This window comes from Scatophagus argus, chromosome 14, assembly GCF_020382885.2.
Source record: "Scatophagus argus isolate fScaArg1 chromosome 14, fScaArg1.pri, whole genome shotgun sequence".
Lineage (NCBI taxonomy): Eukaryota > Metazoa > Chordata > Actinopteri > Scatophagidae > Scatophagus > Scatophagus argus.
This window is the reverse complement of record NC_058506.1, coordinates 5707698-5723020: the sequence shown is the minus strand read 5'-3', so window position 1 is coordinate 5723020 and position 15323 is coordinate 5707698. Positions and strand designations below refer to the sequence as shown.

The following is a 15323-nucleotide window of genomic DNA, read 5'->3' as shown; positions in this document are numbered from 1 at the left end:
ACACAAACCAGAAATTACATCTTACTTCTGGGCAACTAGTTTTATTTATTTATTTAAGGAGAACTTTTCACTGAATGGTACACATTTCTAGGGTTTACATTGCATGGAGTTAGTTTATAAGTTGCCAGTGTTTCCTTCTCATAACTCCTCATAAATGAGTCCAAAGTGAAGAACAGCTGAAACTACACAGGCAAAAAGGTGGATTGTAGAAACTTGTGTGCTTAACAGACAAAGGTATGTTTCTTTTGTACGTTCTTCTGATTCCTTAAGTGAGGGTTGAAAACAGAATGGATACACACACAAGTAACTGAATGTGTTTTTGAAAACATATGGTGAATAAAGGTGGCAGAATGGACTGTGGATGCTTAGTTACAGTGAGTATGACATACTTCTATCATTAGTGAGTATGAGACCACATCTAACTATGATCAAAAGTTAGAATATTTATTTTAAAAAAACAAAATAACAAAAAGAGGTCATTCTTATAAACAGCAATTACTCTTTCCATTTAATTTCAAAAAGATATGTCAAATGACCTAGGAAAAAAACACAAACAAACAAAAACCCCAAAAAACAAAAAAACATGTGCAATCAATGGCATACTCTTTCCTCAGAAATGACGGTCGTGCAGATGACCACGCAAGAGCAGCAACTCTCTCCTTTTGAAGTCAGCTCAGTTGAGGACTGGGCTCAACAATTCACAAATACCAGGTTTGCTGCATTCAGTAGTATTTTTGTAGTAGTTTACAAAGTCCACACCCTTCATTTCCTTTCACAGCCTCCTTAAGGCTCCGGCCCTCTTTGAACAAGTCCCCTCAGTTCCAACACAGCTGTAGTTGATTTGTTTTACCCCCCTCCCTTCCCCTTGCCCAGCAGAGGTCGCTAACGAGTCACCATGGCTGCTGTCTGTCTAACTGCTCCTCCTTCAGCTTCCTCTTGCACTGCTATGACACCTGCTCTACTGGCCTCATCTGCACATCTCCAATCTGATGAAACAAATAAGGGAAATCAATATACAGCATATAATAAAACGCAGTCGCTGGTATAAAATCTAGAGAAAGACAGAAAGAGAGATATACCTGGACATGAGGAGGGGCACTTAGGACAAATGTGACTGCACTGGCTATGTCTTCTGCTTTCAAACACTGAAAGGTGGAGAAAAGACATGTTAATGATGCAACGGCACTCGAGTATTTTCACTTTGTGAAAGACATTTATCGACTCACAGTCAAATGTGTGCACTTACTTTAATACTCTCATACACTGCAGCTGCTTTCTCTGGGTCGCTGTTGTGGTGCCTAAAAGCAAACTCAGTCTCCACGATTCCAGGAGATATACACTGCAGAGGAGGCAAAAGCATCAGAAATGCACTGCTTCCTGTTTACACACGGACACATGCATGGACAAAACATGTTGTCCCCAACTTGTTTTAAAGTAAGGGAGAGCCACTTTGTGATCCAATATGTTAGTAAATCCACAGGCCAAAGAGGAAACTACACGCTGTCACTGATGGTGACTGCTAACTTACTGTGGCTCTGATGTGAGTGTTTGCTTCTCGAAGCTCTTGCCGTATCCCCTCAGTCAAAGCAGTCACGGCATATTTAGTGGCACAGTAGAAATGCTCATCAGCACTTGGGACCATTCGGTGCCCACCCATACTGTAACAGGTAGAGGAAGAGCTATACATAAGCTAGTTAAACATTTTTGTAGCTCAACCTTGATGTCATAAGTCTACTTGCTCACTTTGACTGTGACATTTCTATGTTTATATATATGGTCTAACATCATGGGCTTTATATACCCACAACATTCAAAAATGTGAGTTTAGTATGAGAATGATTTAACCGATCTACAGGATTTTAATAAGTCCAATATCACTATATCAACGGCAATAAATAAGTGAAAATTAAGATACAGATTCGATAACAGTTATTCACATTGTCGCAGGTCCAACAGGGGCTGACAGCTGTTTTTACATAATGCCTGCCAAATACCAAGCACCTTAAACAGGTATTTTCAGGTTAATCCATGAAAGGGGTCCATATAGCTTACCTGTTAATATTGATGATGTGGCCATCGTCCACATTCCTCTCCTTCATTGATTTGTATGCCTCACGGGTGCAGATAGACAAAGCTAAAACATTCACCTGCAGTGAATTGAAAACAGCAACTTAAAACCTTTATGCACCAGCCAAAGGATGTTTCTACCAATCTATTTATCCAGTGTATTCAAATAACAGGAGAATCCACATTCACGCTATTTAAGTTGATATGTTACAGGAATTAACTGTGATTTATTGCTAAATCACATTTAAGAGTGCCATGTGATTGGACTTGATGAGGCCAGCTGACTGATGCTCACTGGGCCACTGTGTGAGACCATCTGAACCTGCTGTTCCTGTCCAGCTTGTGGCCTCTAAGCTGCTCCTGTAGTGACATTGATACACAGCAGGTTAAAGCCAGCGTGGTGGTAAGATAGGGGGAAGTGACCAAACAAGGTCAGTGTACAGATTAAACACAGGCTAAAAATACACTGCTATACACATTCACGTGGGCTGCCATGACAACAGATGGAGGAACATTGCAAACGCAGGAGTCTAGAGACAGAGACTTTAGAGGAGGGGGTCTTCAGTGGTCAACAATTCAATGAATCACAACATCCCAACAAGAGAAATAGTGTTGGCTTTCATTAGTGGGCCTCTGCTGTGCCAGGGCTTCTCCTCAGAGCCAATGAAGCAGCCTCTGTGAGGGGAGGGGATCAGTGGTAGTGTTTGTGTGTGTGCAGACCCTATATAGACACATTTTTGCTTTAACACTTATTCTTTGAACAACACAGCTCTACAAACACACAGAGCAGAGCACCCATTTCAGCTCCTCCCTCGTGCTTTTTCCAGAGCAACCACAAAATCAATGTAAGATAAAAGTATAGGGATAATTCTAACAATCCCATTCTAAATAAATATTGAGCTCCTCTCCAGCTTGGTATATCCTGAGCATCTGTGTTTCTGTGCCTGTGATCCACCCACCTCAATCATGTTCCTCCAGCCTTCTGTCTTTCCACTGAGCAAGGGCTCATTGTGGGCCAGTCCAGCATTGTTGATGCATACGTCTACGCCCTTGTGAAGCGTCTTAATGGCTGAAAACATGGACAGGATCTCCTCCTCGTTTGACAGGTCACACTTGTAAGGGATCAGTGTGCCACTGTAGCCTGCACTCTGACATTCCGCTGCCAGCTTCTAAAAAACAAAAATTAGAACCAGTTTGACAATAGGCCTATTTGTTGGAGGATAATTAACTTTTTAAACAATATAACTTGCCATAAAATGATTATCAGGACTGAGACACTGTTAGGCAAGAGCTAGAAATGATTAACATGCTGTAGTGCTATAATTAAGATAGCGTCATATGACAAACACCTTATCCCCTCTAACACAATGAAAGCAGTGAAAACGTGCAACTATAAAATCAACATCACATCAGCTGAGGACTACAGGTAACCTAACAGCACCAGCTCAGCCAAAGTCACTCCAGTCTGGGTAAGTTTGTTTCCTAATAATAAAAAGTATATCCACTGAGAGTCCATGTTGTACCAAAATCCAAATCATGACCCTGGATTAAAAAATCACAAGCTTTGCACTGATGGATACCTCTTTCTTCAGGATACAGCTGCTGCTGGCTGAGCAGGCTACACTCCAACCAGGTCAGCTGGCTGTTCACCACTGTGGGGTTTGAAACAAACTGACACAGATCCCCCTGCCAGGCACAGCTGCACCAGTCACCTGATGTCTCGCACTGAGTGCCAGTCAGACTGGAGGGGGCATGGGTGATAACGCCAGTGGTAGACATGGTAGACAGAGATGATGCACAGTACTGTCTAACACTCCATGAGTCAACAGGATTCAATGTTTGTAAAGTCGACCATGTAGATGTAATAAAGAAAAACTGACCCTCCGATCTTTTGTGTGTCCGGCATATTTTGTGTTGGTCTTATTCCATGAGTGAACATGGATTGAGATTCAGATATTTCAGCACAGCTACAATGGAATGTGACCATGAGAATATAAACACCCCCATACTAAAGTTAGATAAATATAAATAGGTAAGGATTTACATGTGAATGAAAACATTGAGAGTAATGATGGAAATCACAAACTGAAGTAAGTAAAACTTGACACGCAATCTACATCAGAACTGATGATATCGACATGGACAAGAGAAAGTAACAGGTTTGTTCCTTAGGCAAAAAATATATAATTGCACTTCTGTTTTTTTCAAAATAACTTCTGTACATTGATGTTGAGTACTGATCCTTCCAATATAAGCAGAGTGGAGTACGTTAAACACAACAAACACATATTCATAGCTCAGAATGTTTCTTGTTGTTTTCACAACAGCTTACAACCAGGATATAAATGAAGAAAGCAGCAGGAGAAAGCTGGTCATCACCAGATGATGCAGTGAGGATCAGTGTGACTATGTTAACTATATATTTTCTGTTCAAGTATGATGGTTTACAGTATCTGCTGATTGCGACAGCCACTTCTTCAGGAAAAAGGAAAATATGTATACTTCTGAAGTCTCCTTTTTCTAATCAGGATGGAACTGGACCAAGGGATCACTTTGGCTTTTTCTAACATAATGTGTAATAGAGTGAATGTACCCTGTCTCACACTAGGAGTGTGCAGAATTCCCTGCTCTTCCTCTAAGCCGTTTAACTCGGATTATCCAGAGAGAAGGCATTACCTGAATAAAGCTGTCAAAATGCTAAAACACTGAAAACGTGTCTCATCTGTAAAGCTACAACCAACTCCTTAGTCTGTGCTGTGGACAGGTGAACCACTACTTTCCATTTCCTCAAATGTGAAGCTGGACCAAAAATCTTTACATCACATTTGCCTGAATATCTGGAGGGACAGGCTCTCAGGCAGGCAAGAGCAGGCACACAGACTAGTGAGGAGGCTCCTATTTATTCAGAAAGGAGGTTAACATAAAAGGGAAGCCAGGCCAGTTTCTTATTGTGAGGGGAGAATCAACTGACTTACGGAAGTTTAAGTGGGAGCAGTAGAGCAAACCGGCTGTGATCACGGTCCAACTACAGGAAGTCTCAGGCTGTGAATCTGTGTGTGTGTGTGTGTCCTGGCACCAGCTCTATTGCCATGGCCAGTACCAAGCCCTCATACTGGCCAAACTTACAGCAACAGCAGCACTGTGTCCCATAGATAAGCAACCAGGCCTGCAAATGGACCAGCAACATATTTGTCAAATGCGCTCTGCACACCCAGTTCATTCATCGCAATCCAAACTGAAACCACATACCTGCAGGTTAAGCATGTTTGGCATCACACCTTTGAAGACAGATGAGAAATGACAGTGAGAAAACCACTGAACATGCCTCACTGAGAGAATCACACACAGCACACAGTGATGCTGCTAAACAAGCCTTGGGGTAACACAAAACGATACTGAGGTCAAGTAAGTTTGAGGGCAGGGTGCACGTGGAGTCAACCAGATGCAACATCAGAATCCAATAAAACCAAATGTAAACAGATGACTGGATTTTATTATTTTTCTCTCAAAGCAGCATTCATGTTCTGAACTACTTGGTTCACAAATTTTATTTCTCCATCTTGTTTGTATTCCTTTGGACAACATTTACTAAATTTGCTCAACCTGTTCAAACCCATTTTCACATTGTCTGCTTTATCAGTTACATTCACATTATTTTGTTCTTGGGCAGTTGTGGAAGAGTGCACATTTACACAATGCTCTGTAACTCAAACAAAATCTCTGTTTGCTCTGACCCAGACAGCACTGATAAGAACAATACTGAAAGATAAAAATTCTTACAATTCACAAGACAAATAATTTTACAACAGATCATAAAGCCTTTACATGTTACATTAGAGGGTGCACATATCAGCCAGGCACACACATGTGTACATGACTGCAGGGACACGTTCATGGCCGTTAACCCCTGCAGGGGACCATTATATAAGGTCTGCGACAAAAGGGACATCAATGTCCCATCATTCATCTACTCGTGTGGAACTGCTGTAAATGGACCAGCAAAACAAGACGCCAGAGAAGAGAAACGAGATAAAAATAAATATCCCAAAGTGCTAAAGGCAGACAAGATTTAAGTGGTGAGTCAGATCAATAGCACAATGTAGCAGCCATGAGCATAGAGAGCTCAGTTGAAAAATTAGATTTGTCTCAGGTTGACTCAGGAGGTCTCCCAGACAAAAGAGGGTTTGTGTTATAGACAACTGAGTCTCTTCTTATCTCTCTTCTTATTCTATTCTCGGGTTAAAAAAAAAAAAAAAATCAAATAATGTAATGCATCCATAATTCAGCCAGTACCCCCGCCCCTATTAATCCTCCTGTCTCTTAAACACCTGTGACACACAAAATAATTTTGCCTGTCATTGTGCATTTTCGTCCTCATTACTAAGGCTGTTGTCCAGTGATCACAAAAAGTGTGCAGAAGGAGGGGGGAAGAGAGGGAGTGTTGGCAGCCAGGAAGTGAAGGAGTGAGAGAGACAGAGAGAAAACAAAACCTGAAGCATACTGCATTAAAACTGATCACAATGCATTCAAATGCCACTTTTCTCCTCTACAGGAAGGCATGAGAAGAGCAGCACAGGGTGCATCATGCAAGCACAGCTTCAGGAGAAAATCCACCCAACAGATGAATTCACATGCTGTTAAGACTAATTTAGCATGATTATCTTCACAAGAGTAATCACTGAATTGTAAGCAGCATCTCCTCCTGAAGGCACAAATTAGCCAAAACTGTGTTTGGAGAAATTGGGAATTTTAACTTGGAGCTAAAATTCTTTCTTTTTTTATTGCTTGTCTGAAAACAAACTAAAAAGGAAGCCTCTTAAAAACACATCCAATTGAGACTTGAGATTACTCTGTGAAGTCCCATCACTCATTGTCCAGCTGAACTACTATTGTAATACATAATAAAAAAGAGACTCTCTTTCAAGTTTAGCCTAAGCACAATCATACTGAGTGCGGGGTCAAAGGTGACAGCAGGCTGTATAATAGGATTGCAGCAGGGTAGAAGGGACGGTTGTGTGATTAGCTCTTCTTGACACACTGAGAGACTTCCACCAAAAGTTCTAAAGGTTGCACAGGGCTGTTTTACAGCACCTCCTCCAGTATACTTTCAACAAAACAAGGAGATAAGAAAAATAATTACTCTTTCTTAGACTGATTGACAGACCAAGTTTTTTTTGGAGTTTGAATCAATTAATTGATTGGAACAAGGAACAACTTAGAAACCTTAGCCACACTCTGAAACAATGCATTAGCCTAGGTGTACATAACTTAAAATCAAAACAAGGCACATGTGCCTACTGTCTGTGATTACAAGTGACAACTGATTTTTGGTATGAGTACCTGGCACAAATGAAAAATGTTGTCTATAATCTCGATAGACTAACAACATAGGAGGCAGGTGTTGCGTAACAAACTGGTGCAACCAGTGTGGTGGCATTTCATTTTCTCAAGCAAAGTGACAAAAATCAGAAAGAGGCAGCAGTAGATCTTCATTCTGAATAAGAAAGAAAGGAGTGCAAAGGTGGTATTTCTGTCAGCAATACTTCAATGCCAAATTAACTGTAGAGAGCAAACTTTATTCAAAGATTCATGTGGGCATCATATGATGATAAAACTGGCTTTCCGGTTCTCTTGTTTGTAGTTGAAACATGCTGAAGCTTCCCTCTAGTGAGCCAGCATAGCATGTGTCAGATGGCTCCTTGTTCTCATGTGATTGGGTTATTCCAGCACCTGATATGGGCCAGTGGTGCAACAGCTTTCCTCTGGCCACAGACCAGGGGGTGGTCCTGATGCTAGCTACGAGCCACATCATTATGCATGCTAAGTTTACAATAACTGAAGCCCAGAGCAGACAACAAAAACAGACACAGGGGATTCTCATGGAGACAGTGTTGATGTTACATGTCCAAAATGAAAACCTTTCAAACTAGGCCAGACTGAGCTGGGTCTATTCAGCAAGTGAGCTTAGAGTAGACATAAAATATTTCCAATATCAAACAAACACCCAGCAACAAATCCAATTTGGCTGCTGTCGAAGCGAAAACAATCCAATTTGCATTCTTTCTCCCCTCCCTGTTTTTGGAAATGCTGAACTTGGTGAACTCAAATTGTCTGTGTTTGTGTTGTAGATTCATGAAATCCTTTCAACACTAAGTGCTTTCTTTTGCACTCTGTTCTCTCTGCTACAAATGTACATTCAATTACAAGTGCTGGCCTGCTACCATAATTGAACTTAGCATTTATGTGATGTCTTCATACCTTGCACCATCAGGCCTCCTCATAAAATACACACACACACACACACACACACATATATACAGCCTCAAAGAGTGCATGTAGAGCTTTTCAGCGAGTCTTCGACAGGACAGGACAGGAAGCGCCCCACCTATCATAGCAGGAGGCCCAGGGAGGGAATGTCAATGCCAGTAAACCTTACACCTTGAAAGATGATAAGCACAGAGAGGACAGCACAGTGGTGGTGCAGGGAGAATGGCTCTTAGGGGTCATTGAGCTGTCTAGACCAATCACACTGTTAACTGTATGACACCCCAGTAATCTCACATATTAAGTCATTAAAAACACTCCTAACACAAAAGCTTTAAATAATTTATAGAGCACTGAGAAGAAATGTAAGTGATTATTCACCAATATGCAGTATCACTGATTGTATTGCACTCTTGCAGTAATACAGGTCTGAGGAAACCTCTTTGCTAAAAAGTTACAAACAAACATAGCAAACATAGCAAGTAGCTTTGTCTACTTTAACACTTTAACCGTGTTAAAGTAGACAAAGATGATTTTCTCAGGCTAAATTCTTTGCACTGCATAAAAGCCTGGAAATGTGCTGAGGTTAGGATTATTTGTACAGAGATAAAATAGACTGATTTCTTATTAGCATCACCTACCCTTAAATCATAAGTATCTGCAAACTCATATGCCACCGATACCCTCTGAACTGCTGCTTTGGAAGGATTCAAATATAGGAAAATTACTAGTTGTGTTGGTGAGAATGGTGCTTCGCTTTGGGGGCAGAATCCATGGAAACGTGATGGATTATTAGTTAGGTATATGTTGTTGTCAGCTGACAGCTCAAGTGGAAAACGTCCAGTCAGTGGAAAAGCGTTCTGCATGGGTCAGACTGGGAGCCAAAGAAGCCGTAAGGTAACTCGATGAGCTCAGGAGAAAATTGACACGGGAAATGAAATAGCAACTGTGCAGGGGAAGACAGCAGTGCTTTGATATCTCTTGCAGCTGATGACAGGTGATGCAGCCACAAGCACAATGCTAAAACATAATGACTAGAGTATTAGTAGACGCTGGATTTAATGTAAATGCTAAATTGGGTTTTGCATTATTAACCTGAGTGTGGGAGTTGTTTCAGCAATCCCCTAACTCTACATTGTGCACATCACAGATATGAGCAATTGCAAATGACAAAGAGAAAGACGAGAAAACATATAAAGGTGAATCAGGACACGGACATGGGGCGTGAGACAAAGAGGTAAAGCTGCCTGACCTGACACACTTCAAATCCTTTCAGGAGTGAAATCTATTCACTGTCAAAAAACAGGACGGGCTGTCCAGACACAACCTACAGCAGGTGATTGCGAGTCTTGTGACAGGTTCAGAGAATTGCTGCTTCACTTGTATTGTGTCACATCAGCTTCTAAAGCATGACTAAGCACCTTTTACCTCCTCCAGAATGGGCACCAAATTGAGGCTGATCAGCCAAGGTCTTAAATCAACCTGCTGGCTCACCTGTCACAGGCTCTGAGTTTGAATTTAGAATGTCCTGACTCAAATAAAAGATGCTTAGGCTAATTTAAAAACTACAGATGGTGACGGCTTTGTGCAGAGCTGCAGGAACAGGCAGCCAGTCAGGACCCTGTTTGATGTTAATGCACTGGAAAAAAAGTGTTTCGGTCAGCTGTGGCAAAGTCTTCAAAAAGAAAAAAGGATAGAACAGAATCTAACAAATACACACTAATGTCTTTACTTCTAAAGTCCATCAGTATTGATGCTAAAAAAATCTGCCACTTATACTCCTGGTTTGAGTTTTATTATCCCAGGCTGTTTTCTTTATAGCCATGCACAATAATTTGGACAAATTTTATACAGAATCCCAGTCTCTTGTTAACACGGGCTCTCTGTATGCCAACCACAAATTTGTTTAGCACTAAAGCAACAAATTATGTTTTCTAAGTTTATCTGATCTACAACTGCAGTAGTTAAAGCTTTGAATTTTGACAGCTGACTCCTTTGTGGACAGCCTCAAAGTATCAGGAAATGTCAGCTTCACTTTATCAGTTTAAAATGGCCTTCCAATACAAATAGATTTACCTATTATTGAGATGATGTTCCTTCTGTATTTAGCCTTGGTTACAAAAAATGTGACAACGTGCAGCAAGGAATGCCTCTTTAAAACACTGAACACACTGAATCATTCGGAGATGTGCAATATGTAGATTGTACATGTACAGTAAAATCACTTGAGAAATCCTGTTTTAAAAAACAGATATAAAATCTTCATTCAATCTAAATTCAGTGAGCGTGATTTCCCCGACAAATGTGGTAGGAGACGACAAATGAATAGTACTTTTAAATCTAATATTTTAAATAAGGGATTATTGTGGTGATCAGCAATTGGAGTTCATGCTTTTATGATTGCGTATTTACATTACAAATTACATTACATTACACTTCATTTAGCAAACGCTTTTATCCAAAGCGACTCACAGAATCACAAGTTTCAGTACAACAGAATTAGACTAAAGCAATAAGAGCGGAAACATAATTAAAAGTGTTTAAGTAGACGAGCAGGAGTAGAAAGCAGGAGAACATGACAGTGAAGGGGTGTTAGAGGGTTAGGGTTGTTAGGAGAGAGGGTGAAGTTGGAAGATTTTATTTACTGTACTACAGCATCACATTGTGCTAGGCAAGCAGATATAATCCAGCATATGGGCTATGTGGGCCAGAGCCCTTCAGAGATGGGAGAAAAAACTCTCTTCAGCCGATAAGTAGGTGTCCTCGACTTCTTATGAGTCGACTCTGAGTTCAGACTTCAATTCACGCTAATGTCAGCAATCTCATAAACTTGTAGAACTTCATTTAACTGCCTGAGAGGGTCTCTCCTCAGTATGTTGGTGATCCCACCACAGAAATCAAATCATGCACTGCTTGGCTGTAATGAAAATGTGCATACATATGGCTCTCAATGGCACACTTATGGACTGCACCACCCTATGCACAGAGGCCACTTTAAAACCTTTTATAACTTCGAAGAATACACTGTGTGCACCGTGACGAGATTTTTCTTCCAGGAAAATAGTTAATGAGGATCTGTGTGGCTGCTACTGGGATGCAGCCCTGTCGACTCCATTCCTGCACAGAGCCCATGGTGACCACACGTCTCCCTTCAGCTCGCTGCTCCCACACTGCCTACTCTATGGTCCCACAGACAATAAAACAATACTGCAGCCACAACTCTCTACTCCGCTTTCTCCACGTTTCATTTACAAACAAAAACAGAAACCTGTGATATTTTTATATTTTTCTCCCTTCAATAATTGGGTCCTCTGGTCTGATATAAGTGGGAATATTGCGCTTGGGAAACTCTGATCATAAAAGCTATATTTCCAGATGTAAAGGAATAAACACAAGAAGGGAAGTCAAGAACAATTGCTTAGTGATGGACACTTACATCCCCCACTAGCAGCATGCCAGGTTTGGCACAACTACTGCAAGAACCCTTTTAACATAGCACAATACTGGCTTTGTCCCTTAGCTCACACAGACAAGTCTCTAAGGTCTTGTACAAATGATGAAATCTGTCATAGAAGGGGAGAGACAGAAACACGTCCCACTGTACAACCCCTCTCTCTAATTTAGTGAAATATTTAGTTAGTTGAATCTAAGCTTTTGTTTCATGTATATTAATCCCAAACAAAGTATAGTTAAGATTTCTCCTGCTGTCATCAGCTCTTGAATGCTGGCCAACTTCTGCATTATGTATGAAGTACTAAAGTACATATTGCATTAAGTACTAAACAGATTTTAAAAGTTGTGACCTTGTTTTAGTCTTGCACAAGTCACAAACAGGGGTTGAAACAAGCTGCTGCAGTTAACTATTGACAGGAGGAGACATGTGACCAGTTTATGTATGAATGGAGGGAGGATATCTATTGTGTAATTCATACTTACTGTATGCGAGTATGGGTATGGGTGTGTGTGAGTGTGTGTGGTCAAGGTGGAGAAAATACCAGCAAAACAAGACCCGCAGAAACAGGGAAGAATTTGTTTGTTTTTTTTTTTAAATCACTAGAAAGAAAACTACACTTCACTTCATGTTTCCACATCTGCTTGTAATTCATGCTTTCCCAACATCATCAGCAGAGTTCCTCAAACCGGTGTTGCTCCAACACTCTCGCTTTGCCAAACCATATTATTGCAAGCTATAAATAGTGCGGCAGCAGAAACAGGTAAAAGGTATAACTGAACTGACTTAACCCCACGCCATGTTTGTGACAGCTTGATACTGTGATACCAGTGGTGATTAAGTTTGATGTAACACAGTATCACATGGATGACCCCTTGTTCATATCTTTAGCCAAACACTCTCCTGTGGATAATAATTTCTATGACTGCTAACATAAACTGTCACTGTGCTGTTATCCACAGTAGTAAATGTGGATGACATTCTACAGAACAACACCTGAATATTCAAATATGATAGTGTTGATATCAACCACAGGCATGTCAAATGACTTTTTTTTTTAAGATGAAAAGCACATTATTGTAGCTGTCTAAAATGTGGCTGAATGTGGGAGCAGTAGGCCTACTGCAAACAAGTACTAGAAGCTAGGACAAGTGTGGGGTGAGGACAGTGACGCTTAATTATTGGCTGACAAGATAAGCAAGGTGCAGTGCATTATGGCTTATGGTTAGACAAGAGTTAGTAGGGAGGGACCATGGACACCTGCCCTGGAGGAAGCATTTGCCTTCCAGTCGATACTCCACAGTCACCAAAGTCTGCCAGAATGTGTGTCACAGAGGTTGAAGTTCAAACATTGCAGTTAACTTTAATTTCTGCCACATATATTTGCCCTAAAAATTAATGAATGTTTTAATTCTAACCATAAATTTACTGATTCAATATACGGATAACAAATTCACATGCAATTCAAGCATAATCACCACTGACACTAATTACTTTCATAGTCACAATGAGAGCAGGACTTAAATAACGATTGGACTTGCCTTTTATTCTCATAATGCATGTGATTTAAGCTCTCTGTTATACTGCTAATTGAGCACTGACCTAAAAAATGTTATTTGTGTGTCACATCATGTTTGCCCCAAACCGGATCAGAAATTAATATTGCTGTACAAAGTCTTGGAGGGAAAAATGAAATAAAGGAATATATCAATGGAAATCCTGATTTACATGCCGCTTGGGTTGTTGTAAATTGATTTATAAAACACATTCAAATACATGGTAGAAGTGTGGGTCATTTCTGTAAAGTAAGATAGCCTATTGGTTGGTAATCCTATTGGTTGAAAGACAGTCGAGAGCCTGAAAATTAAGATAATGAAAGACATTCTCATGTAGTCTAGACAACACTTCATTTACAGTGTCCCACAAGACTGGGGACACCCCAACTGCACTGAAAGACCAATGGGGATCCACCAACACCTCTGTGGTAAGGTAACTTGACTCTACCTGAGCAGACCGTTTATTACTGTTACACTGGCAGTGGATGAGGGATGACAGGGTGACCCACTAGTAATTGTCCTGCTCAGTGGACAGTTGTTAGCAGGTTTCTCCCTTACTGAGGTGTCATTTGGCAAGACATACTGAAAACCTGCCAGCTATGTAAATGCTGCTTCGGTCCCTGACCTTACTGGAGATGGTCAGACAAAAGAAAGTGAATTTTCCGGCAAGAATTACTAATAGAGATTATTACAGATTAGAGATTTGTTGGGATATGCAAAGTGATGCTGTCGTACTAGCATCACATTTACGGGTGGTGCTGTATGCCATCAAGTACTATATCCAAGACCAGGTATAACAATAATCATAAGGTCCCTGTATTATTCCTCTGGGAAATTGGTAACAATAGCTAGCCGGAAAATAGCTATGGGCTACACATCTTACAATTTTGATTTTATTATTAGTAAAATGTGTTATCCTTGTAACATTACTGAGATTTGTGGGATGCCTTGTCTTATCTAATAAAAAAATAGACACCTAACGTAACATCATCCTTGATCTGTTAATTTCAGCGGACAAAACTGAATGGGCTGTGTTATCTACATTTCAATGTTCACACAGCGTTAACGTTTGGGCTAAAGGTTTCTAGCTGAAGTTGTAAGGCTAATGTTAGCTAGCAGTTAACGTTAGTTAGCTAGTTTGTTGTCGTTTTAATGGGGCTAGCCTCTGCTACGAGTCGGACCGACTTATTTCACAGCTGTTAATGATATTAAATTAAATTGCCCACCTCTATTTTGTCGACATTCCTGGCACAGCCGACAACCCTCATGCCTTGCTGGACCAGTGCCCGGGCTACAGCCGCTCCAATCCCCACTGAGGCTCCGGTCACCAGGGCCACTCTGCCTTTCCACCGCTCCATCTCCCTCGTACTGTCTATGCCGGTACTGTACACCAAACAACAGCTCCTGTGCGGTACCTCTTTCTGCTTAATTCAAGCTCTCACAGTCGTAGCAATCGGTGTTATGTACGATATGTTTGAACCGAGGGATGCAGCAGCTTCCTGTCTCGATCTGTGCAGCATCCAGGACAGGCAGTGTGCCTAACACCGGATCCATGCGCTCCTCTGGATGAAATATGAAAAGCCCTGTGTAAATGTAAATGTGTGGTTCACTTCACCTCCCACTTTCCCTTTGAGCCGTAGGGCCTGGAGTGCTCTCCGTGTGTGGCTATCTACCGCCGCCTACGGGAGAAAACTAAAACAGCACAATAATCGTTTCACTTGTTACCCTTAAGTAACGCCTGTAATAAAATGATTTATGTTGGGAAATATTCTAAAAAGACAACAGCAGACTAAATCAAGTAGTTTAGGCAGCAGTGCCAGTTATTTTACAAATTGTATCTGAGATATTCCGTACCACACTGCGCTACAATACAGCCACATTTTTCAAATAATTCCTTGGAACAAAAATATGTGACAACAGCGGCGGATTAAAAATAAAAACATACACCAATGGAATCTACACATTCTTATAAAGTTAAAACATTT

The 15323-nt window shown here is 40.9% G+C and overlaps 1 protein-coding gene across 1 annotated transcript; it reads right to left on the bottom strand.

Annotated features, from left to right (window-relative positions):
* Nucleotides 1-25: 25 nt before the first annotated feature.
* On the bottom strand, nucleotides 26-15021 carry dhrs11a (dehydrogenase/reductase 11a). The gene is made up of 7 exons (XM_046410468.1): nucleotides 14565-15021; nucleotides 3027-3236; nucleotides 2053-2147; nucleotides 1529-1658; nucleotides 1247-1339; nucleotides 1080-1145; nucleotides 26-986 (listed from the first exon to the last, which is right to left on the bottom strand). Exons 1-7 carry the CDS (start codon nucleotides 14694-14696, stop codon nucleotides 945-947), a joined length of 768 nt encoding a protein of 255 aa, XP_046266424.1. The 5' UTR covers nucleotides 14697-15021; the 3' UTR covers nucleotides 26-944.
* Between the last annotated feature and the right edge of the window lie 302 nt (nucleotides 15022-15323).